This window comes from Manis javanica, chromosome 2 (genome assembly GCF_040802235.1).
Source record: "Manis javanica isolate MJ-LG chromosome 2, MJ_LKY, whole genome shotgun sequence".
Taxonomy (NCBI): Eukaryota; Metazoa; Chordata; class Mammalia; order Pholidota; family Manidae; genus Manis; species Manis javanica.
Window position 1 is genome coordinate 117,673,855 of NC_133157.1, and position 27,250 is coordinate 117,701,104.

Genomic DNA, 27,250 nt, shown 5'->3' on the forward strand with positions numbered 1-27,250 from the left:
ACCACACAATCATCTTCATAGATGTTGAAAAAGCATTCAACAAAACTGAACATCCATTCATGATAAAAATTCCAACAAAATGGGTATAGAGGGCAAGTACCTCAACATAATAAAATCCATATATGACAAACTGACAGCCAACATCATACTGAACAGCGAGAAGCTGAAAGCTTTTACTTTAAGATCAGGAACAAGACAAGGATGCCCACTCTCCCTACTTTTATTCAACATAGTTTTGGAGGTCCTAGCCACGGGAATCAGACAACACAAATAAATAAAAGGCATCCAGATTGGTAAAGAAGACATTAAACTGTCACTGTTTGCAGATGACATGATATTGTACATAAAAAACCCTAAAGAATAGACTCCAAAACTACTAGATCTAGTATCTGAATTCAGAAAAGTTGCAGGACACAAAATTAATACACAGAAATCTGTTGCATTCCTATACACTAACAATGAACTAGCAGAAAATCAGGAAAACAATTCCATTCACAATTGCATCAAAAAGAATAAAATAACTAGGAATAAACCTAACCAAGGAGGTGAAAGACCTATACCCTGAAAACTACAAGACACTCATTAGCAAAATTAAAGAAGATACCAAAACATGGAAATACATCCTGTGCTTATGGATAGGAAGAATTAGTATTGCCAAAATGGACATCCTGCCTAAAACCATCTACAGGTTCAATCCAATTCCTATCAAAATACCAACATCATTCTTCAACAAACTAGAGAAAATTGTTCTAAAATTCATATGGAACCACAGAAGACCCTGAAGAGCCAAAGCAATCCTGAGAAGGAAGAATAAAGTGGGGGGGTTATGCTCTCTGACTTCAAGCTCTACTACAAAGCCACAGTAATCAAGACAATTTGGTACTGGCACAGAAGAACAGACCCATAGACCAATGGACAGACTAGAGAGCCCAGATATAAACCCAAGCATATATGGTCAATTCATATATGAAAAGGGGCCATGGATATACAATGGGGAAACTACAGCCTCTTCAACAACTCGTGTTGGCAAAACTGGACAGCTACATGCGAGAGAATGAAACTGGATTATTGTTTAAACCCATACACAAAAGTAAACTCAAAATGGATCAAAGACCTAAATGTAAGTCATGAAATCATAAAACTGTTAGAAGAAAACATAAGCATAAATTTCTTGAATATAAACATGAGAAACTTTTTTCTGAAAGCATCTCCTTGGGCAAGGGAAACAAAATCAGTAATGAACAAATGGGATCATGCTAAAAAGCTTCTGTATAGCAAAGAACACCATCAGCAGAACAAAAAGGCAGCCTACAGTATGGGAGAATATATTTGTAAATGACATTTCCAGCAAGGGGTTAACATCCAAAATATATAAAGAACTCACCTCAACACCCAAAAAGCAAATAGCCCTATTAAAAAATGGGCAGAAGATATGAACGGACACTTCTCCAAAGAAGAAATTCAGATGGCCAACAGGCACATGAAAAGATGCTCCACATAGCTAATCATCAGAGAAATGAAAATTAAAACCACGAGATACCACCTCACACCAGTTAGGATGGCCAGCATGGAAAAAACTAAGACCAGCAAATGCTGGCAAGGATGTGGAGAAAGGGTAACCCTCCTACACTGCTCGTGGGAATGCAAACTAGTTTTAACCACTGTGGAAAGCAATATGGAGGTTCCCCAAGAAACTAAAAATAGAAATACCATTTGACCCGGGAATTCCACTGCTAGGAATTTACCCAAAGGAATACAAGTTCTCAGATTCAAAGAGACATATGCACCCCTATGTTTATTGCAGCACTATTTACAATAGCCAAGAAATGGAAGCAACCTAAGTGTCCATCAGTAGGTGAATTGATAAAGAAGATGTGGTACATATACACATGGAACACTATTCAGCCATAAGAAAGAAATCCAACCATTTCCAACAACATGGATGGAGCTTGAGGGTATTATGCTTAGTGAAATATGTTAGGCAGAGAAAGACAAATACCAAATGATTTCCCTCATTTGTGGAGTATAACAATGAAGTAAAACTGAAGGAACAAAACAGCGTAGACTCACAAACTCTAAGAAGGGACTAGTGGTACCAAAGGGGAGGGGTGGTGGAGGGTGGGTGGGGGAGAGAGTTTGAGGGAGATTTTGATTAGTATACATGGTGTGGGGGGGATCATGAAGACAGTGTGACAGAGAATAGAAGTAGTGATTCTGTGGCATCCTACTACACTGAAGGACACTGACTGCAATGGGATACAGGAGGGGACTCGATAATATGGGTGAATGTAGTAACCACATTGTTTTTCATGTGAAACCTTCATAATAGTATATATCAAGAATACCTTAATTTAAAAAATTGTAAAAACTACAGGGTCAGAAACCTTTTTCTGTATAGGGACAGTCAGGACACATTTTCAGTTTTGAAGGTCTTATGGACTCAGTCACGGCAGTTCACCTCTATCAGCATAGTGTTAAGTAGCCAGGGACAGCAGATGACAGGTCTGTGCGGTCCTTTTAGCCACTCTTTGCTGACCCCTTCTCTTAAGAGGTCATACATGAGGTAGTTCCCTACCTTCAAACAAAATGTACTACACAGAATCTGAGAGGACTATAAGCCAAAATCATGTTGTTTGTTGGGCTGTATTCACTGAAGGTTATTTGATTATACACTCAATGGCTCTAGACTCTGGGTCTCACTCAATTTTTAGGGAGCAACAATGCCAGTGTGGAACTATTTCAACATACATGTCTCCAGGCTACTAGACACCTGTTTCAATAGTAGCTCTGTGGTCAGGTTCATGTGACTATTTTTTAGACTCTGAGACATACAGAGGATTAGAAATTATCTCCCCTGCTGTAGTTTTGGAGGTTGCAGGCATTCTTCCCCTTTTCATGCATGCTCGGGGTATCAGTTACCACCTTTTACTGTTACTGGTAAGCCTGATTTTAGAAGACCCTCTTCTTCCACTCTTAATTTGTCTGCAGATAGCTTAGAAAGTGGGTAACCAAATTTTTTAAATAATGTGTAAATAACTGAGTGACAGTTTCAGCAGTTTTAGAAGAGAAACATAAGCTTTTGGTGTGTGGCTTTTTTTTGCGACATCTCACAGGTTTTCCTATTTATTTTTAGCTGTTATCTAGATCAGCACTTCTCAAACTTTAAACACACTGACAAATCAACTGGAGGGGAATGTTGGCATACCTAAGGAATTTCTGATTCTGCCAAGCTGTTCAGTCCACTACGATCAGACAGCAACAGCATTAGAAAACAACAGTTTTTACTAACTGCTCATTTACTAATCTACATAAATTGCGCTGACCTCTTTTTCTTTTCTGAGGAAAGTGTCCTTTGACTAAACTGAGAGTGCCTGGGGAGTCCACACGCTTGCTTGCTCCAGCAGTTCTCTTGGGGAAGTTCACCCTTTAGCTCTGCTCAATGGGTAGCATGCTTGCCTTTCTCTTAGGCTGAACTCTCAGATTTGAGGCAGGACTTACTTGGACCAATGTTCCCTGCCTTGCTTTCAACATTTCTCCAGAATTCTTTTCTCTTTCAGTTTCTTTTCTTACTTCTGCCTCCGAGTCAAGAAATTCAGAATCAGGAATCATAACTAAAGAGAATCCAGCATCACAAATTTCAACTGAAATAAAAGGAGACTGAGGACACTCTGCCAATAAATCTAACACAGTTGATACTTCCAAAATGTACCCACTAGGATCTGAAAAATAAGATTTCAACTGAGTTAAAGCATGTAAGGGGCACTTTTCAGCTGGAGAAGCCAACTCAAAACCACTGGACACTTATTTGGCCAGAGGAAGCAGTTTCTTTTAGTCCATCCTGAGAAGCAGCAGTCAATGAAGGACTTTGGTCTACTTTATACAATTCTTGGAAATTATGCTTTACTAATGTGTTTGGACAGATTCCTTCTTCAGGAAATGATTTCTGTGCTTCTAGCAGGGCACAGTTAAGGGCAGGTAAAACAGGCATCACCTTCAATGAGATGTCATCTTCAACTTTCAACTCTTTCAACTCTAAAACATATATATATATACATATATGTCAAAAACCTGAAATGTTTTTGTCTTTTTTTTTTACAAACACATGCAAGAAAAAAATGCTTTAGATCACAGCATTATAGGATGGTTAAATATTATACACTTTCAAATGGTAATCTAAACATCAATTAAAAGACTTATGGGTAAGTTTAATGAATATGTATGTTATATGCATGAAACCACTTAAACACACACACACACACACACACACACAGAACTGAGACTCATTCAAATGTTATCACTAGGTTGGAATGAAGAGGGCAGACCTGCTTCCAGCTCCACCCCAAATGACAAGGAGCCCAGCGTGAGCTCAGGGTGCCACCAGAGCAGTAGCACCAGCTTTTAGAGTTGGCATACTTGCTTTTCTTTTTAATTCTTATTTTCTGTTTTTAAAATCTGTCTTTTATCTGTACTTATACAACATACTTGAAATTATTTTAAGTCATAATGCAAACTACCTGAAATGGAAAAAAGTAAAACACTTAAGTAGCCCCCAAATCTCATGGTTAACTATTGTTGTGAATTTCCTCACCCCCTCTATTAATTGAACATATACAATTTTAAAAAATTAAGTAACAAAACCAACTAGAGTTTGTGTTTCACTTCCTTCCCCTGGCTCACTCTTTGACTGACATGCTAATTTTTCAGCAAATCAATAACCTAAATGAAAACAGTGAGAAGGGGAAAAAAGAGAAAACGTCAGGTCACTAAGTGGGTAATAAAATCCTAAGAAGTTTAAGAGTTATCGGTAATAAAAACCCACAAGTAAGAAAGGCCTCTGGTTAAACTGACGTATGAATTGTATCATTCTTCTTAAAGAAAAAGTAAATGAAAATTAAGAAACACTGTATTAGTCCTAGCTGAATTCCTCTGCACTCCAGCAGGTATCATTAGGAAAAGAATGGCAAATATGAATAAACAGGAAAATGGAGTTAGACATTAAAAATTCCTTTACTTGAAGTTCATCATTTCAAAAGGAACAAGTGAAGAAAAAAAATATTGAAAAACCTTTATGTACTACTAATAGTTCGCAATAACATAGTCTTTTTTAGGCAACTGCATTATTTCAAGAATTTGGAAAGGCAGAACCCAGAAAGACTTGTTATGAAGTCTATGAAAAAGAACTTTTTAAGTCTGCTAAGCAAGGTATCACTCAGTTTAAAACAAATTACCACAGCTCTGGGCAACCATAAATAGAAAATGTCTTAATGAACCAGAGAAGGAATGAATACTGTAACACAGCACTCCACTATTCATTCAAACAGAAAGGCTGTGTTGTTCAGCACCCAATGGTACAGGCACTAATATTCCTTTCTCAAGAAGTAGTTTACATTTAAAAGTAAAAATGGAGTCAGAGCTCTTAAAGAGGAAGGAGGCAGTATGAAACAGGAGTTGAAAGCCAGTGTAAAAGTCAGTTGTTTGACCTCAGGCAAGTATACATTTCAGTTTCATCATCTTTGATATGGTTACCCTAAGAATACTTATTTTAACGGCTGCTAAATCAATTATACCTACCATAATCAAATACACCCACCTGACATTGCAAATGTTTGAAAAATGCAAACGGGCATGGCCATTATGATTGGTAATGTTTTGCTTAGTCTAAAGAAGTGATGCCCAAGAAAGTACAGTTCTCTTCTTTGAGTGACTGACTTCAAGTTTTAAAAATCAACTTTAGAAACATTTTTGTATTGGTTGCAGGTTTATAAACACTGTATACAGTTTTATGTTTAAACACACACAACAGAATAATAAAGACTCTTAACTCATGACAAAAAGAAATGACTTGTTTACTTTCATTTATTTGTTCAGCAAACTATTATTTTTAAGGCATCTGGCATTGAGAGGCAGTAGGGGTACAGAAGAATACAAGGTAGGCAGGAATGAAATAATTACAGTAACTATTTAAATGATATTGATGATCGGCCTAGGGGTCCTCATGGAAGGAAGAGTGGTGAAGAGAATCAGTAAGTGATATCTGAACTGACTCCTGACACAGAAGAGTCACAGGCCAGATCAGTGCTTCTCCTCTGATTTTATTCATTACTCAAACCCTGACCGCACCAAGAGTCTTTTTAGACTTTGTTTCCTAACTGCCCTCTGAAACGTTAATACCACAGATATGCTGTATATCTATTTCCATACTGTATAATAATTTTTTGCCCTCAAGAACAAATTCTTGGTCCGATGGGTGCCAACATCACTCAGTGGAGGGCAGGAGACAAGCAGTCCCCCAGATGGAGGGACTGTGTGTATGAAACCTTGAGTCCAATTATTTGAGAGGCTATGACCCCAGTATCTCCTAGCCATTGTTGTTCAATAACGAATGAATTCAGTTTTGGATATACTAAATTTGAGGAATATCTGAGACATCCAAGTGGAAGTGTCAAAAGACAGGTGGATACCTGCCTGTGAAGGTTAGAGGGAAGGATAAGCCTAAAAAAATGATAATGGATGAGAGGTATTGAAGAGAAGACACAGTTACCAGGGTCAGGTTCTGATGAGAGGTTAAGGAAGATGACAACTGAGGGATACCTGACAGATTCAGTGAATTGGAAGTCACCGTGTCTCACCTGTTGAGGGGGATGAGTGGAACAAATGTAGTCCATGCAGAGCCATCTGGTCATCTCCAAAATCTACACAGAATGAAAATCAGAGGTGAGTTAGGTTGCTGATCTTATAAAACCAAAGTAAACACATTGCAAAATATTTTTTCAAAAAAGTTGTCCTTACTTGTTTCTGATGTTAAGGCTGATGATGTAAGTAAAATGAAAAAGCCCCGATCCTCTATGCATTTGATGATTGCCTTAAACATAAAAAAAAAAGTAAAAGAAGATTCATTTCCTCTTCTCCCTCTACCACAGTAAAAATGAACCGTGAAATGTTAGTGCGTATGGGAATCAGGAGAATTTTGTCTCCAGTATCAGAAACTGCTCAAATAATCATGGCCTTGTTAGGGGTTCATATATTAACTAGATATCTCAAGGGTTAGTTTTAGGGTAGCGTTCAAATACATAACCAATCAAAAAAGTCTTGGCATCATTTGTTCACTGAGATGCTGAGCATTTCATACTGCTGCCTGAGTAGCTGACCTGCTACCATTTACCACTACAAACTCCAGATGAACCAGACCTATGATAAGTATTTTTAAGTTCATCTTTACATAAAACATGCCAGAATCCTGGAAGTAGAAAGACTGGAAGATACTACTCAATAAAAGAACCCTTTCTGTAAATCATAGAGATGAAAAACAGAAAATAACATAATTAGGTCCCTTGGCAATAAGAAACACAGATGAAAATAAATCCTTCCTCTCTTTTTTCCCCTCTACCACAGTCTTCAGTGGAATCTTGAGCTCAAGAAAAAAAAAATCTTGAAATTTTGATGTTTACAGTGACTTGGGGAATTTTATCCCCAAGGAGCAGGAGATACCATCTTAAAGTTGTCATTCTACTAAGTCATTATTTCAAAAGCATAATACCCATATGTACCCATAACTATGACATCCAATATGCTTGCAGTTTTTTCAGTTCAAAAAAACTAAACATACAGAATTTCATAGAATAAAGTGGTAAAACAGTCTACAGCAAAAACTGATGGATTATAAGGCTACAAATACAGTAAATCTGCAAATTATTCAGTAACAATCAAGTATGAAAAAAAGCCTTCTGTTCTAAGTCTTGTCTGAGAACTAACTTATGACACATAAACTGCTGACACAGGAACAGTCACTGTGTAAGCCTCCATCTGCTGCACTCACAGCCCCAAGGCATTTGACAGTTCCTGTCTTTGTCTCCTCCACAGTTTCCTAAGCTCCTCAACAGCACGGGACTATGTTGTATTTTTGCTTCTAGTACATAGTAAGCACTCAAGACAGAATGACTGAATATATATCATGATAGTTTCATATACCTTAGCTTTTATATCTATGAAACTGCAAACAGGTCTAATCGTTTCATTTTCTATTGGCATAAAAAGTGAAAGTGACAATAGTTAGTCTCTACATTGTTTTGCATTTTAGTTTTGTGATATAGTTGAAAGCAAAACCCCTCTACTTAAAACCATACATTTTTATCTTGCAAAAAAATGTAGAAATAAAACAGAAATATGTAGCACATGCTATTAGTCTCCCAATTATGTACTCAAAAGGTTAAAGTTCCTATTTTAACCTTTATGGGGAGAAATCATAGAATGCTTTAAATACTTACTTCTAGCCTCTTCCATTTACACACAGAAAAATATAGGCATGCATGTCCTCAACACCCTTTTAAAAAGAGACTTTGCTCTGTACTGTTCTTAAAGTTCAGTTTTCCAGGTACAAACTCACATACGTTTTGTTCAAGGGATATTTACTGCTTGTCCACATAAACCAGGCACTGAGTTGTCAAAGATGCTTAAAGCATGGTATCTGCCTCCACAAAACCCAATGTCTCTTTGTGCGGACTGATATGTAAAATTTATTCAATATATAATGACGCAAGAAAAGCAGCATGAAGCACGGAGGAGGAAGGACCTTGTGCAACATGTCATTTCCTAAGTAATTATTAGTAGTAAATAGGTTTCAGAGCAAAGTTCTGCACCATGTCTACTGCTTTCCATAGCATCCACAAGTAGTCCATTAATGCATTTTCTGAAAGTATCTTTGGACTTCCTTCTTTTTGTTTTCCAAATATAAAAGGGACTATGCTTCTTCAAGAAAACAGACTACAATCCTAGCAGATATTTAATGGTAATTTACCCAACCTCTAAAGTTGCTGACTCCACCTCTTAGTAGAAAGGTCTTCTTCTCTGCTGGGGAGCACTACTGCAGACTGGTGGGACTGACCGTGTACGCAGATCTGGAAGGTGGGATCTGACTGCTGGAGCTAACAAGCGCAGTCCATTTCCTTTCAGTTACTGGGTGAGGGATATGCAGGTGACATAAACTGTGATAATGAAACTGACAGATGGTTTGGTGGAGGGGTTCTATCTAGATACAAAAAGGAAACAGGAAACATGTAGTTCTGACGGGCAGCCTTGGGACAAAACGATCATGCAGAAGGGGTGAACTGAAAAAGTCCTAAGCAAATAGTGTTTGGACTGGCCTTATAACCTAGAATTGAAAAGTAAGCCTTTAAATCCCTTTACTGTTCAAACTAGTTTGGGTTTTCTGTTAAACGCAACTCAAAATATGACACCATCTCTAAGACAGCTTACCCTCACAGACTATATACATGTTACATTTTAATTTATCAGTCTCTTCTCTCTACTATGGGGGCAGTCCATCATGCCTTGGTCACTGCCCCACACTTACACCATTTCCTGTGGGACACTTATTAAGTAATCACTCACTAGAAAGTCAGCATCTGCTCCTGTCCTCACACTGAGGAGCCCTGGTTAACATAATGGGGAGAAATCTTTGGACTGTTACATATTTCTCGGTAGAGATTTACTTTTTAGATTGTGGCAACAGTAGAAGCACCAACTTTTTGATTTCCTTATAAACCTATGGATTGACAGAGGTCACTTTTAAAGAAGTATTTCACAAGTGGTCCTTTAATTAACACAGAAACACTAGTGATCTACTAAATTCTTCTATCATAAAAGAAAAACAGCAACAACAGATTTGAGAAAACTACACTCTTATTCTTAAAATCAGGAGTATAAAGTGACTAGTGAGACAAAAACTCAGATACAAAAGGGATGAAAATGTTAGCTAATAAAATATTAGGCCAAAAATATGTCAATAAATATTAAATGATGAAACTCCTTTCAACAAGCTAAAGTAATTCAATCCAGGCACAGCCAACTAATAATCAGATACCAATTTCAGGAAAAACTAATAATTGTATTTTAAATTGATGATCCTTACCAATTGCATATTTTGAATGTATTCTGTTAGTTTATCTATTTTATCCCCTTGTTTGTTTGATAGTTCCACCTCATACATGTTGAAGTATAAATCTTGGGAACAGACTGGAGAAAAGCAGAAAAACAGAACATTTCTTACTTTAAATCCAAATTTTTTATAGCCATTTTACCCATTTTATGTTAAAAAGATGAAAGAAAAAATTGGACTACTATTCAGAAGACAGTTATCATTCATTGTTCTTGGCTCTAAAATTTAATAAAGTTACTGCATAGAGCATTTAAAAACAATGCTTTCATTTATACTGACACTACAATAGGATTCACAAGGCAAATACATACTATATAAATAATATAAACATCAGTGTCCCATGAATTAGTCATTTAAATGACAAAAAAATTTCTTTCTCATGTTTTCTGGTTTCTTCTTCCTTCCACCATGAAAACTGTTCTCCTTGAAAGGCAAGGTTATGAGTTTCCAACTATTTGTAAGCATATGCTGCTAGTCCTGTCCTCTTAGATGAATCTACCTTTCAGTTTCTAGTTAGCCTCTGAAGAACTGAATCACCTAACAGCTCTGCAACTTTCCAAAATGCCCTTTTAAGAATCACTTAAGGCAAAGCAGAAGAGTATGTGTGTGTTTATGTGTGCATGTATGCAAGAGAGAGTGGAAAATAATTGGAACCAAACCCAGGACATGCAGTGTATCATTACATTTAACAGATCTTTCTCCTCCAAGTAATTCTGTTTTCTAAAGGCAGCTTCTGGTAATCTTTTTCTCAAAGACGACACTTTCATTATATACTTAAAATCTAGTTCATATGGTCTAAAAAACAAAACAATACCATGCATTGTAATAAACACTGAATCATCGATAGCTTCATAATTGTTGGTTTTCTAATATAAATACAAACAAAAGTATCATAACCACAAGTCCTTAAATTAATACTCCATATCAAATAATGTTCATATTTAAAAATATTAACAGATTTTTAAATATATCGCCCCATAGACCATGGCCTGCAAATACGTTCACATTTTCTGAATGTATTTTTGGTGTAAGCAAAATATCCAGATGTATGGAAGAACTACGCACACTGGAATGAAAATTTTCTGAAAATTAAGCTATATAAGAGTTGGAAACTTCTGACGATACTGGGTTGCAGTGCCAGAGAAGGAACTGCATCCAGACTTTTGCATCATTTCTCCTGACTTTTTCGCTCTTCAAAACTTATTTTGAAATACTTGTAGACTTTATAGATGCCCTTTCTTCCCTTAAACACTTCTGTGTGTATCCTTAAAATAGGGCATTTTCCTTATACAACCACAAAACAATCAGCAATTAAGTTAACAAAGATAAAGTACAATTGTTTACTGTACAGACCTTATTCCATTTTGTCAACTGTCTCATGAAGGTCCTTTATGAAAAAAGAAAACAATTTTGGGGGAGACGGTCCAGGATTCAATCCAGGATGACACAGTGTGTTTAGTTATGTCTCTTGAATCTCCTCTAATCTGGTATAGTCTCTGAAGTCTTTATCTTTAGTGACCTTGACATTTTTGAAGAACATGGACCATTTACTTTCCAGAATATCCCTCACTTTAGGTATGTCTAATGTTTCCTCCTAATTAGTTTGGCAGGAATGCCACTGATATGTCATTCTCTGTGCTTCGTGATAGAGCACATGATATTTTGTCCATTCCTGGCCATGCTAACTTAGTCACTTATTTAAGATGGTAGCTATAGTTTTTTTTTTTTCATTGTAAAGTCTGTACTTTCCCCTTTGTGATTACTAAGTCATGAGTAAATATTGTGAGATGTGTATAAAACTTATTTCAAGACCAAGATCTGAATTTAGACCTGAGTTTAGGCCACCTGTGTCACAGCCCTGTGCTCGACACATCTACCCCAAAGTATTTTAATCCAAAACCAAGTACAAGTGCTCTGCCTCACACCAGAGCTGATTAAGCAAGACCCCAAAATGAGAATTAGAAACAATTATAGAAGCATTAGTAGAGAACACAAACTCAACACTTACACTTATGCTGGAACCACTGAACCGTAAGAGGACCAAAGAGTTATGTCACACAGCAGACAGCCTTGAATAATTAACTTCCCTTTCCATGGAGAGAGAACTTTAAGAAATGAGGGAAGAAAAAACTGATTATTTTATTTATGAACAAGATATTGGCTTAAAAAAAACCTAAAATAATTAATTTTTTACCATTTTCCCTGAGTTCAAATCTAGAGACAAAAATAAAAAGTATTTTTATAAGAGCAAAGGAAACAAATTCACTGAAACAAAGACACACATAATTACTTACACACTTTTCTGAGCTGCCACAGCCATCCTTTTCGGTTCTCTGTACTGAAAAGCTACAACTGCGCATGGACAGAGCTGCCCGGGTTGCTCAGTAACAGTGCTGCCTGAGAGTTCATAGAGATAATACTGGAAGAGGAAAGTAAGAGTTATAAAGGTAGTGCTATGGAATTCCACACACACCAAGTTTATCTCAATCCCACCCAGTTCTGAAATTTAACATATTAGATTCAGAAATGCACATTAGGAATGATTTATTCCCAGGTGACTATACCTGAGTCAGTTCAAATGCATGAAAATGACTCATCTTATGAGAGACTTCATTAGTATTTGCAGCCACGTGGCAATCACAGCCAGAAGATGGGCTAGTATAGTTAGCTGTATAATTCTCAGACACAAACTTGACTTTTCCCTAGAATGAAAATACTGAGACTAATCAGATGCCTTCAAAAAGCAGTAATCTCACTTGACGATTCACTTAAAAACAGCTTAGTAAGGATGGCGATGTGATTCAACGAACAGTTAACTACAATTCTTAGAAAACTATCTTAGGACCAACAACACTTTTATTTTCCATGAATCCCTTAAAATTGTATTTAAAAATCTAGTGTGGGCATCTTTCTGGGGCAAAAGCCCACAACTTTTATCACAACATCAAAGGGGTACATGGGCGTCCCCCCTCCTCCTTCTTTTGCCCCCTCCCATCCCAGTTCACAAAGTCTCAAATCAAATCACCTTTCATCTAAACAAAAGAAAATTAAGATTTGAAAAGAACCATTCCTTTAAAAGAAAATGTATATAGCCAATCAAATTGGCTATTCAATGACTATAACATAAAGAATGACAAATCAAATTTAAAGTTTCAAAAGGTGAGTATCCAAACTGAAGTATTAAGCTATCAATTATAAGTGACAGACCAAGATACTTCTACTATGCCATGTCCCAGTAAGTCAGCATGGAATAAGTAACACAGTAAAAAGCCACAGGCCACTGGCCCTGATTACGGAACAGTCAATAGTATTTCCAATTACAAATTTCTCTTCATCAAGGGTTATATGTCTCCAAAGAAAAGAAAAAGTGGCCAAGTTTTCATACAATGAAAGTCATACAATGATTTAAAAGCTGTTTTGAATAATATAATGACATACAAAACATGTACCAAAATAAGGTGTGGGATTAGAGGCAACTTTCATTTTTATCTTACAAGAATTTATTTATTTATTTCCCGTTAGGGTCCTGCTTCTTCATTTATAGGACCACCAAAGGAAACTCTAAGAAGCCGAAGACTACAAATAGTACTTCTCGGTGAGCAACCACAACCTGTACCTTCTCCACAAATATTCTTATGACACAGGATATGCTGGCTCTTCACAGTAAAGTAAGGAGGGCTGGAAGCACATGGGCAGCCATGAAAACAGCCACATCCACCAAACAGGGTGGGATCCAGGGGCAGGAGACCACAGTGAAGTACAATGTGACATGAATAAAAACCAAGCGTTTGGTATCTGAGCTAACAGGTGCTCTGTAGTAGAGCCACACCACACCTGTCATGGGGTAGCAGAGGAACACTAAGGCAAGAAAAGCCCTGACTGTGCAACAGGGCAATGCTACTTTCCCTTCAGATCCTGGGGACAAATTTTGGAATATAAAGACTTCACAGTCTTAAAAAAAGAACACTGGTATTGTTGGGTTTATAGCCAAAGAAGTTCAGAGAGCATAAAAGCTAAAACAGAAGCAAAAACAAGACTACAGAATAGGTCCTTAAAAAGTCCACAAACCGTTAAAATCAGTTTTCCTACTATTTGAGTGAAAATTCTAATTGCATGATTCTCTTATCTGGGACTATTTAAGAGTATTTAAGAATTCCTAAGGTCACCAGTTACAGGAGCCACACTACAACTATGAACAAGGTTTGGATATTTAGGGATAAAAAAGAAAGGTTTTCTTATTTTGACAGTTTAAAACAGTGAATGTTGCTTCCTCAATTCATTTATCATAACTGTAATCTCATTGTTTTATAAGCGGCTACTTGTTTCCTGTTATCTAATGTTTAAAAAGTGGCACTGTGGGACAGGAGAGAGGGGAAGACTTTTCACTGATAATATTACCTTTGCATTATTTTCAAGTTTTTAAAAAAAACATACTCATAGGTAAGCTATTAAATGAACAAAAAAGCTCTGTCTTAAAAGGAAAGCAAAATTTGCAATTACTTTTCCTCAATTTTGACAGCTGTTTCTAATGAGGACTATGTTTAGTAATGGATCTGCAGAAAACTTTATCACAGATTGATAACCCATGGTTTTTAAAAAGGAAAATTACATAGAAGCATATTTGGACTTTACCATAATTAGATTAAAAATCACAACATAACCGGGCTTCCCAGGATGCCATGGTCTTGCCTGAAGATAGTCCGAGTATTTGGAAATGTACACACCTGCAAAACACAAACTGCATGTCACTGTTACGTATACAAGGACCCTACCTGGAGTGATCTGAACTGAATGAGACAAAAGTCAATATGAAGCTTTGGGAACTGCTTACCTTTTAATATTATTGGAGATATTCTAAAAGGATGGAAAGAGCTAAGGCACAGAATATAGCTGCTTGACAACTGAATGTCTAGTTGGACACAATAACTAAAAAGGGATAAAAGTATCACATTCTTGGAAAACTCTAAGTTAGTCTGTTTTGTCTCCAGGCAATCATTCCATGAAAAGGCCTGTGGTATAGGTCTTGATTCTCAAGTTATTTTTTGCAGAAAATCTAAGTATTCTGACTTAATAATATGTGAGGTTTACTAGATGGCAAGTCTGTGCTAGGCAGCAGTGATGCAAAGGGAAGTAAAACAAGGCCCCTGCCTTCAAGCAGGTTATTCTCCAGATCGGAAGGTCTTGGAAGGCAGGGGTTTATGTCTTTGTTCACTCTGTAGCCACATCACAGCCCAACATAAAGCACGTATGTGAGCATTTGTCAGGTGTATGTTGTATTTACGGCAAAAAGAAATGGAAATAAGTAAGTAAGTAAATTTGTCTGGGAAAGGAGTGCTCTAGAGAGAGAAACAAGCTTCTCAGTTGAGAACAGAGTGAAAAAAAGTATGGCCGTGTAAAACAGCACAAATTACTTAGGATGGTGGGCCACAGTGTGAGACTGGAATACAAAGTGGGGTAAGCTGAGGTTGAAAAGGAAGCTTGGAACTGAACAGTAAGATTCTTGTAGGACTTGTCATCAGCTTGGACTTTGTTCTGTGCAGCAGACAACAGCGGGGTTAGCAGTGGCAGTGGGCTGCTGCTTACAAGAGAGGTAAGTCCAAGGGGGCCACTCTAGAAACAAGACCGACTAGACAGCTGCTGTGAGAGCTGAGACCAGAGACAAGCATCCCCAAACAGCAGCAGCAGGGAGCGCAAGCTGGAAAGTACAGATTTCAGAGACTGCTGAACAGAGGCATGTCTTTGGCAAAACAGAAGACAATGGTGAGAGCACTTGCACACCATAGGAAGAGCAGTGAGCTTCTGCTCGGAAACTTGGGTCCCACTTGCAAGTGTTCACTGATGACTAATAACAACCACGTGACTGAGGGATATGTCACTTCATCAGGGATGGTTGGCTTGGATCACAGACACACAAACCACAGGGTTCTCAGGAAGCTCTAAAAAGATCAATAAGCTTTTAAAATTATAGAACACTACATGAACATAAAGCATCACTATTAGACACACAGAACTATCTGTTTCTATTTAAGCCAAATTATAAAATACACACAGGCAGTAGTGCTACCTTGTTAACAGTCCCAGGCTAGTGTTTAAGAAGCATGTCTGTATGTGTGTTCATCAGGAACAGTCCAGCTTCTACTTCACCACCCTATTCAAGTCAGCCTCTCAAACATCAACAATAAAATCACGGGACTGTAGTACTGTAGAAAAATGGTCTTGTTTTTTTAGAGATATAAGCTGAGGTGTCTCCTTGTAATTTACTTATGAATTTGTCGGTGAAAACAAAATAATAATGATCTAAACAAATGAAGAGAATAATGCAAACAATTACCTGGTAGACCCAGGTGATAAGTGATTATACCCTGCTCTCTGCTTTTTCTATGTTACCACTTATCATAATGAAATGGGGGGGAGGAAAAGAAAAGGGGAGAGGAAAAAAAGATTTTATGTGAAAGTGTTATCGGGGTTATGAATTTATCCCCTTGCCATGTCCTTTAAAGGAGCTGAAAGTAAGTTTTAAGAAACTTTTGTTTTAACAGAGAGCTACTGTAAGACCCAGCAATTCTACTCCTAGGTATGCATCCAAAAGAAATAAAAACACTAGTCTACACAAAAATTTGTACATGAATGTACATTGCAGCATTTTCATAATTCAAAAGTAGAAACAACCAAATGCCCACCAGCTGCTGAATGGATAAAGAAAATGCAGTATAAACATACAATGATATATCATTCAGCCCAAAAGGGAATAAGTACTGGTACATACTACAACATGGATGAACCTCAAAAACACTAAGTATAAGACATAAGTCACAAAAAATTACAGATGATTTCAACTACAGGCAAATCCATACAGGCAAAAAGTAGATTAGCGGCTGCCTAGGTTGGTGGTTGTGAGGCATGAGGAGTCACTGCTGACATACGGTGTTTCTTTGGGTGATGAAAAGAGTTTAAAATTGACAGTGGTGATGCTTGCACAACCTTGTGAATACACTAAAAAACACTGAAATTGTACACTGTAAATGGGTGAATTGTATGGTATGTGAATTTTGTCTCTACAAAGCTGTAGTTGAAAAAAAAAAGTCAGCAGGAATCTAGCAATAAAGCCCAGTCTCGCAGTCCTCTTCTCCAAATTCTGCATCTGCCACTAATACCCTTCCTTTGGTTCTTCTGCTTTCTGTAAAATCACGTCCTGATTCTTCATCAGCGGGACTGTTCTCAACTCTTTCTCCCTCTATCCATCTCCCCATCTCCCCACCCTTTACTCCCATAATGATCCCAAAGCTCTATTCTTTGCCATCTTTTCCTTTTACACTGTTTCAAGTAACAGAATTTTTGGCTTCACTAACACACACCCCACTGCCACCACCTTTGAGCCTCAAATCTCCAGTCCTAATCCCTTTTCCTACTATTTTTTACCACCACCAGGTTATCTTTCAGAAACACTTAAGAAAAACTCACAATTTTTCAAATTTAACTCATGAAGGTAGTAGTGCCCATTTACTGAGGGTTTAATAGGTTTACATTCTGGGCTAATGTAATATAGTATTACATGTTAGTGTTAGTGTATTACTGAGGCTAATATATAGTCTCATGTAATCCACACAACAAACCTAGATAACAGTTCATTTTACAGTGGAGGAAACTGAAGCTTAAAGACATGCAGTGCTAATCCACATTCTTAACCACAAGATCACCTTTCTCTTTTAGCTTATTAGCCCTCCTACCATTCTCCTCTGGTTGTCTCTACTCTACTAATAATATCATTGGTGTGTAAGTTTAAAACCTTTTGATTACTTCCTTTCTCTTCCTCCTCACATTCCATAGTTGCCAAGTTTGGTCAGTTTTATTCTCTATTCCTCCTGCCATTAGGTAGTCTGGAAGAGATCACTTGCTAGCCGCAATGACTATACTAATCTCCTGGCACTTGAAAGGCATCTTCTGTATCTTTTCTAGTCCAAACAACCTTTAAAAAAAGTTCTGATCATTTAAGTCCTACTAGGAAACCTGAAGTCTTAGACTCAAACCTCATTTATATCTTTAAATTGTGATTCTAATGACTAGTCATCATTACTATATTGCTTTTAATATACTTATCTTATGAAATTAACTAAAACCGACCTCATCTTGTAAAGAAGAGATGCTTATTTCAGACTTACCTTTTGCTGGGTCACCCAATGTGGTAACAGCACTGCTGCCAACATGGAGTCCACGCTGACATACCAACTTCGCCTTTAAACAGAAGAGAGCACTTTGCTTATCAGTTTTGGGAGAGGCAATAAAATAACACTTTCAAATAAATACAGGATCTCTACACTGTATGTATTCATGGCACAAAACCAAGCTTAAGTCAGGTTATTGTGTTTTGGTTAATAGTTAAAAGTTTTTCATCAAGTTTCACCATTTCTGTTAGCAAAAATGTCACCATGAAAACCAAATTAAGCAAACCTATAGGTAAGTCTTCTCTTGAAGATTTCTTTTCAATTACAGTTTTAGAAGTACTAAATTTGAAAATGTCTCATCCTCAAATGCCTTTTTTAGTATAAATCCATAGCATATCTTATTTGGAAGTAGTTGATTAAGTAAATAAACTCTTCCGGTCTTATTATGTAATTGTTAATTACTATATAAATGTTAATTATTCTTAAAATTAATCTACCCTTGTTCCTTAAAAGTCATGGACTCAACCAAAATACACTCTCTGAATTTGAGTCAGATTATAGATTACTATATTGTTAAAATTGTACCTAGGAAGCCATACACATCTTTGGAAACATGCCCTATACACAGCAGTCTCCTCTCACATTTTAGGTACGAGCAACAGTATGGCTGCTCAATCTTCAAAGACAGGCATGAACAACTCCAAGGAAATAAAATGCTGGGAGAGTTCTCCTAATTCACAAAACCATGTAACTTAAACCTGAAAAACCTCCATAAGAAACACAAAGTATCTATGTAAACCATGATCCAGAATGGAGAAATATCCATTCACCCCATTAATGACATCAGTTTTGTTCACTAATACCACAAAATTAATTTCCTACAGTCTAATTCCCTCACCTGGTTTTCCGTTTCAGACAGAAGAAATCCGTAAGTTTCTTTAAGGTCTTCCTCAGTATAGTTATTTGTTTTTTTTCTTGGTAAAAAGTTTTGTACTATGTAAAAGAGAAAATAACCAAATGCTATAAACATGTTATTCTGCTTTGCAAATCAATTTTTAAAAACACATCATCTGAATCCCTCCTGCTAAAAGACTAATGAAATAAGACTCTTTTTCTATTCCCTGAATATATTGCCTTTCAAGTGACTATTTCCAAGGATCTTTTATCTCATCTGAAAAGTGATAGCTAAAAAGAACTAGGCTTACATACCAAAAACGATGGGTCTACTTCTTTAAAACTAAAATAAAACTAACACACAGAGTGTGTACCAAGCACCTCACCTCATTTAAGAAAATGTCATTTTTCACCAAAGTCACTTGACTGTACTGAAAACCATGCTCAGATGCAGAGTCCAAGTAAGAAGTATGGAGAATTGAAACTGCCCTCTGGAAGAGAGAGTCTGAACTCAAGGATACCGTCTCAAAAACTGTAAAACACAAACAAAAATAACACAACTGTTTAAGATAACCAAAGGATGAGGTTCAAAGTGGCACACTAAAAATCACTGAATACTTCATCTGTACTGCTCTTTCCTGTATACCTCAGACTTCTACAATGCGTTTGGGCTACCATATCTGTATATCCTAACAGACCTCTCATGTGAAGAAAATAATCTGAATGGATTGCAAAAGGGTAAATTACTTTAAATATTAAGAGCAAAATAAACTCTGCCAGACCCCACAGGCCTTTTGGTTTAAGCTGCGTGCATGGCTGATAAAAAGATGCAACCATAGTATCAAGTTGTTGGTCAGTAATCACTGAGACCAGTGTTTTTCATCCAAGTCTTTTGCTGTTGTTTTTGTTAAAGTATCACTGATACACAATCTTATGATGGTTTCAAATAAACAACACAGTGGTTTCAACATTCACACATACTATCAAGTCCTCACCCTCTCCATTGCAGTCACTGTCTATCAAGGCAGTGAGATGTTACAGTCATTAATTGTCTTCTCTAATGCTGTACTGCCTTCCCCATGACCTACCTATACCTATATTGTGATTGAAAATTATAGTGCCCCTTAATCCCCTTCTCCCTTCCCACCCATCCCTTTGGTAACCACTAGTCCCTTTCTCAGTGTCTGTGAGTCTACTGCTATTTTGCTCTTTCTGTTTTCCTTTTTTTTATACTCCACAAATGAGTGAGATCATTTGTTATTTGTTTTTCTATGCCTGGCTTATTTCACTGAGCATAATACCCTCTAGATCCATCCATGTTACTACAAATGGAAGTAGTCTTCTTTTCTTTTTGTGGCTGAATAATATTCCATTGCATATATATACAATATCTTCTTTATCCATTCACTTTTCATGGACACTTAGGTTGCTTTCATATCTTGGCTATTGTAAATAGTGCTGCAATAAACACTGCAGTGTGTACATCTCTTCAAATCAAGGATCTTGTTTTCTTCAGGTAAATTCATAGGAGAGGAATCACTGGGTCAAATGGTGTTTCTGTTTTTAGTTTTTTGAGGAACCTCCATATTGCTTTCCACAATGGCTGAACCAATTTACATTCCCACCAATGGTGTAGGAGGGTTTCCCCTTCTGTGCATCCTCACCAGCATTTGTTGCTTATCTTTTGGATGTTGGCCATCCTAACTGGGGTGAGGTGATATTTTATTGTGGTTTTAACTTGCATTTCCCTGATGATTAGTGATGTGGGGCATATTTTCATGTGTCTGTTGGTCTTCCATATTTCTTCTTTGGAGAAGTGTCTGTTCAGATCCTCTACCCATTTTTTAATTGGATATTTGCTTTTTGGGTGTTCAGGTGTGTGAGTTCTTTATATATTTTGGATGTTAACCCTTCATTGGATAAATTGTTGATGAATATATTCTCCCACACAATAGGATGCCTTTTTGTTCTGCTGATGGTGTCCTTTGTTATATAGAAGCTTTCTAATTTGATGTAGTCCTACTTGTTCTTGTTTGTTTGTTTCCCTTGCCCAAGGAGATGTGTTCAGGAAAAGTTGCTCATGTTTATATGCAAGAGATTTTTGCCTATGTTTTCTTCTAAGAATTTTATGGTTTCAGAACTCACTTTCAGGTTTTTGATCCATTTCGAGTTTGCTTTTGTGTATGGAGTTAGACAGTAACCCAGTCCCATTCTGTTAGATGTAGCTGTCCAGTTTTCCCAGCACCAGCTGCTGAAGAGGTTGTCTTTTCTCCATTATATATTCATGGCTCCCTTATCATATATTAATTGACCATACATGTGTGAGTTTATATCTGGGTTTTCTATTCTGTTACATTCATCAATCTATGGGCCTGTTCTTATGCCAGTACCAAATTGTTTTGATTACTGTGGCTTTATAGTAGAGCTTGAAGTTAGGGAGCATAATCCCCCCAGCTTTGTTCTTCTTTCTCAGGATTGCTTTGGCTATATGGGGTCTTTTGTGGTTCCATATGAATTTTAGAACTATTTGTTCTAATTTGTTTAAGAATGCTGTTGGTATTTTGATAGGAATTGCATTGAATCTGTAGATTGCTTTAGACAGGATGGCCATTTTGACAATATTAATTCTTCCTATTCATGAGCATGGGATGTGCTTCCATTTATTGGTGTCTTCTTTAATTTCTCTCATGCGTGTCTTTACTTTTCAGAGTATAGGTTTTTCACCTCCTTTGTTAGGTTTATTCCTAGGTATTTTATTCTTTTGGATGCAATTATAAATGGCATTGTTTTCCTGATTTCTCTTTCTGCTAATTAACTGTTTGTATATAGGAATGTAATAGATTTGTGTATATTACTTTTGTATCCTGCAACTTTGCTGAATTCAGGTATTAGTTCTAATCACTTTTTGGTGGAGTTTGTAGGGTTTTCTCTGTATGATATCATATCATCCGCAAACAGTGAAAGTTCAACTTCTTCCTTACCAATCTGGATGCCCCTTTTATTTCTTTGTGTTGTCTGATTGCCATGGCTAGGACCTCCAGTATTATGTTGAATAAAAGTGGTGAGAGTGGGCATCCTTGTCTTGTTCCTGATCTTAAGAGGAAAAGCTTTCAGTTTTTCACTGTTAAGTATGACACTGGCTGTGGGTTTGTAGTATATGGCCTTTCTTATGCTGAGGTACTTGCCCTCTATACCCATTTTGTTGAGAGTGTTTATCATGAATGGATGTTGAATTCTGTCAAATGTTTTTTCAGCATCTATTGACATGATGTGATTTTTGTCCTTTTTGTTGATGTGGTTTATGATGTTGATTGATTTTTAAATATTGTACCATCCTTGCATCCGTGGAATAAATCCCACTTGGTCATGACAGATGATCTTTTTGATGTATTTTTAAATTCAGTTTGCTAATATTTTGTTGAGGATTTTTGCAACTATGTTCATCGGGGATATTGGTCTGTAAATTTTTTTTGTGGTATCTTTGGTTTGATATTAGAGTGATGCTGGCCTCACAGAATGAGTTGGAAGTATTCCCTCCTCTTCTACTTTTTTGAATACTTTAAGAAGGATGGGTATTAGCTCTTCTTTAAATGCTTGATAAAATTCAATCATGAAGCCATCTCATCCAGAAATTTTTTTAATCTATGCCACATTTTGATAAAGTACCCTTCCCATCTTCTCACCAAATCCCCAAGTCTGTTAGGTCCTTAGAGGCCTACTATAGCACACTCAGCAAACACATTAGAAGTTCTTGTATCTTTGGGGTTTCCTCACCAGCCCAAGCACACCTATTAAACTTTACGTTTAGGGGTTGAATTATTAAATCATTTTTTTTTCATTTTACAAAAATAAAACTTCCTTTTTATTTTTAAAGTGCTTTTTTCAAACCATACCCATGTGCTATCCCAGAGATTCTGCCATGGCCCTCCCACAAGGGGCATGTTTCCTCATTGAGAATTATCAACTCTATCCAATCTTCTCTTGATTGAGACTTTGTACCTTTTCATTTCACAAGTCTTCACTTTGGCAAGAACTGAGCTTAATGAATTCACATAACATTTAAGCATTTAATTTGTTCAGTCCATTCAATTTGTATCCTCTCTATTCTATTTAACAAGGTTGAGGCAGGAAGGTACAAACTATAAATAATAAAAAGAATGAATAACATATATAGCACCGGAAGTTTTGGTCATATAGTATAAAGAAGTATATTAACATGGATTCCTGCTTTTCCCAGAACTCTGTCAATTACACTAAGGTTAAAGAAAAAAAAGAACATTTTATTTAAAATGAGAAGGAAAAAAAACTAGATTGTTAGAGAAATGAAAAAAAACATTTCAGTGAAATTAATCTGAACTGTCCTAACACGTCCATTTATCAAGGTAATTGAAAAATACTGTAATACATAGCATCAGAAATGAAAGATTATAAATAGCAAGGAAGAAAACACAAGAGGATGAAACACTTAAGAATATTTTGAAGTTGGTATGTCTGAACTAAATCAATTGTTTTACTTTTTCTCAGTTTCACTTCCTCTTTCTGTATCAGTATACCAGTGCTGTAAAAAATATGGATATTCTAAAGAGATTCAAAGAGCAAAAGACCAGTGATAATAACCATGGTTTTCTTTAGCGGCACTTCTCAAACTGGGAAGCCTATGCTTTTGCAAATTCATCTCATAAATAACCTATACAGCTAGCTGAAATGCAAAGCTGGATTCCTTTAAAAATTATAATTTTGGAAATCTTGTATTTAATTATTTTTTAAAAGGTGATATATTTCAAAATCTAAGTATATATACTCTTAAGCTAAATATTTAAGAAATACATTGCTTACAGTGAAAAAAATAAAAGTTGTTTCAGCTTTGGAAATGAATATCCTATGATTATTAACTTCTCTAAATTCTACAAGATGGTAATAGATAGGCTCAGATTTTAAGTTTTGTAAATACTGAATAATATATATACACCCATTTTTTAGTGTTACTGCACAGTGAACAAAATTGTGAGAAATTGTGTAATTAAAAAAACCGCAATCAATGAAGCTACCTACCTAACACAGAGGTTCCCAAATAACATATAGGTGGTCGGAGAAGGCTTCATTTACACCAATGTGGGCAGTACTTACTGTTCCCAATAAAGGAATGAATAAAGGTAAAGATTTACAATAAACAAAGAGGAACGAGTAGGAAATGAATTCTTCTGTGCTTATTATTATTTCTTTTTCCCTAAAACTACTCATGGTTAAAATGCTTCCACCTTTAGGTTAGCATTCTCCAGATAGCAATATATTTATAAAAGCAATAATTTTATGGCTCACAGAAGGAAAAGCATATTAAAAGCAAAGTTGTTGGAAAACCACAATAAATCTTGATTCTTTCATGACTTCATAATAAATAACCTGAATTAATACTTTCAAGAAAGCACAAGTTGCCTGGCTTATCAATAAGGAGATGAAAATCTTATTGAGAATTATTTGGCATTCTCTTTTCTTACACCATGCACTTTCTTTTTTTTTTCCTTATCAGCAGTAAGCATTTATTAAGCAGTTACTACACACTGCTATTTTTTTCTGCACCATGCACTTCGATTTAAGACTCTAACTCTTGTAAAAAACAGTAAGAGCACTAAATGAATGGTCTCATTTTTGCCGAGGAAAACACATGCTTTATTTAAACATTAAAGGTTATCAGAGTATTATGAAAATCGAGAGGGGGCTATTTCACAAAGAAACCTAGAACAATATCTAAGAAGGTAACTGGAAAAGTGTCTGTGAAGTGTGGAGAGCATCCCTTAGGGCTCAAGTGGCCAACAGAGAGTATGTGGAGGAATGTAAATGGCTCTGGAGAATGAGTTAAAACTCTTTCCGTAGCATCTGTCTTTGGGCACATTTCTCTGCTATTTGTGGATTCAATGCTAAAAGTTAAGACAAGCTTGACGCTAGCTGGACTCTGCTCAAATCTGCCTTTTTCTCAAATTCCATCAGAGACACTGAGTGTCTGAGTTTGGACATTTTTTTCTCTCTTTAATTACTAGTAAGAGGAATTAGAAAATTATAAACCAATTTCTGATGTTATACCACAGGTACCTATTTCCCATTCTAGAAGCATGTGGTCTAAAAGCAAATAATGAGATGAACTAATGCTACCATCCTTCCTAGGTATCAGAATAATTCTTACAAAGATCAGCCACTTCTCCATCTTTCCAGGACTTTCATGACCACTTCTCCTGTTTGTTCAGTAAGCAAGAGCACTCATCAGAGACAGAAACACTCAGAACCCAACAATATCTGCCATTAAAGGCTCTTTTTAGTATTTCCTATAGATGGGCTACAATCTACATATGTTCAAGTATAGAGGCATTGCTATTATAGTATAATCTATGCATTACCATAGTATTATTTATGTCTAAGTAGGCCATCTGACAGTAGTTGATGGAAGAGCCCATTTCCTTAGCTAACCCTAAAATTTATTACCCTTTACTTTTAAGATATTAAAGGATTGCCAGTTTAAGATAGATGCAAATTTTTTAGAACATGATTTGTCAGGACCTAACAAAAACTTCAAGTGCATACCAAATAACCATTCCATTTCTGGAATACTAGCATGAGTACACGGATGCATCTACAAGGGTGTCCTATACAACAGCATCTGTAATAGTAAAAATACTCGAGATCATCTAAATTGCCATAAACAGAGGAACACCTGGCAACCACTAAATAAAAACCAAGTAAATCTGTACATATTGACATATAAAGATATCTACCATATACCCTTGAGTAACATGCATTATTACATAATGCTATTTTGGTTAAAAAAAAGACACATTAAAAATTATGTGTTTGAAAATATACAGAAAAAGATCTAGAAAGATAGGGAACCAAACTGTTGACAGTTCAAACCAATGATTACTGAGATTGGGAAGTGGATAAAAGGGGAACTTAAAATTTCACCTTACATACACTGCTACAATTCAGGTTTTTCTTACATAAGCATGTATTATTTCTACTATTTAAAATATCTCAGTTCAAAAATTAGGTGAAATGAGCCATAATTTCAATGAAATACAAATAGAGAAGAACATTTACCTTTTCTGAAGCAATCTGGTAACTTAATCACCTATCAATTTTGAACTAATGATTTTAAGAAATTTGTTTCCATTGGAAATTATAAGTTTTTAAGAAGTCCTTTCATTTTACATGATCTAAGTTAAAATTTTAAAAATTGTACTGCTCTACTTTGATTCATTAGTAATAACTTATGGCATTAAGTTTAATACCCACTCTCTTCTGATATGAACCCTGTCTCGGTCTTCTCTAAAAAAGAATGTAGCTGGGAGGGTGGTCTTAATTCATTTTCATCAAGTATACCCCCAGAATTCTTGACAATAGTTCTGTTCTCTGTTAATGTCATAAATGCTAAAATGAAAGAAGAAAAAAATTAAGCCATTAAGTGAAAAGTCCTACTTATGACATATTTACTATTTTAAGAAATGTTACTGAGCATCTAATTTGCATTATGTACAATTCTGTTATGTTTACCCCCTTTTTAAGTCTTCAGAGCTATATGCTAAATTTTCACTGCATAAAATGAAGCGCTTCTCATCCAACATAATTTAAGTTTTAAAGAAAATTTTGTTCACAGAAATGAATTATGTTATATAGGAATCATTTCTGCCTCACTGAAAATCTTTCAAAAGCAACAGTAGACTGTAAAACTACATCCATATTCTACTGGTTGGTGGTAATAAAATCAAATAGAAAACAATTAGGTAAATCTCTCCCCACCCCCAAATTAGTAGTATATGATCATCCAGGCATTAAATAAAACTATTAGTGGTACCTATTACATATCCAGTACTGTGCTATACCCTGAATTAAAAAAGACAAGAGAAACAGTCTCAACAAAGAAAGTTCTTAGACTACAAGACAAAATCTATAAAGAAACCAGCACTATAAATGTGTAGAAGAATCTAGAACATGATATAGTGGGTGGACTATGGTACAAACAACCAGTTTCACTGAGATAAACATATGTCAAGGTTGCAAAGGCACTGATACTTGAAGAGTAGGTATTCAAGAGATAAGGAAGCAAAACAGGCACTAACGTGTGAGTTTTCTAGGCAGTAGAAATAGGAGCAGATGCAGAAGTACAAACAACCACACATAAAGAACTGCAGGTAGTTTATTATTTGACGAATTAAATATGCTTAAAAAATGGCAGGTATAGTTTTGTAATAGTACATCCTTTGTCAGAAAGGAT

At 36.1% G+C, this 27,250-nt stretch overlaps 1 protein-coding gene across 1 annotated transcript in view; it reads right to left on the reverse strand.

Annotated features, from left to right (window-relative positions):
• LOC140845613 (protein TASOR 2-like) overlaps window positions 1–26,402 on the reverse strand; it is a gene marked incomplete at its 5' end in the record, with an annotated part of 49,360 nt that extends 22,958 nt beyond the window's left edge. The window contains 17 exon segments of the mRNA XM_073220223.1: window positions 2,920–2,992; window positions 3,277–3,798; window positions 3,800–4,032; window positions 6,630–6,692; window positions 6,790–6,862; window positions 9,908–10,013; window positions 10,631–10,729; window positions 11,943–12,039; window positions 12,129–12,148; window positions 12,229–12,353; window positions 14,567–14,658; window positions 18,094–18,166; window positions 18,995–19,062; window positions 19,065–19,089; window positions 19,377–19,522; window positions 26,272–26,374; window positions 26,376–26,402. Coding sequence (XP_073076324.1) covers window positions 2,920–2,992; window positions 3,277–3,798; window positions 3,800–4,032; window positions 6,630–6,692; window positions 6,790–6,862; window positions 9,908–10,013; window positions 10,631–10,729; window positions 11,943–12,039; window positions 12,129–12,148; window positions 12,229–12,353; window positions 14,567–14,658; window positions 18,094–18,166; window positions 18,995–19,062; window positions 19,065–19,089; window positions 19,377–19,522; window positions 26,272–26,374; window positions 26,376–26,402 — 1,945 coding nt within the window.
• Window positions 26,403–27,250: the final 848 nt, after the last annotated feature.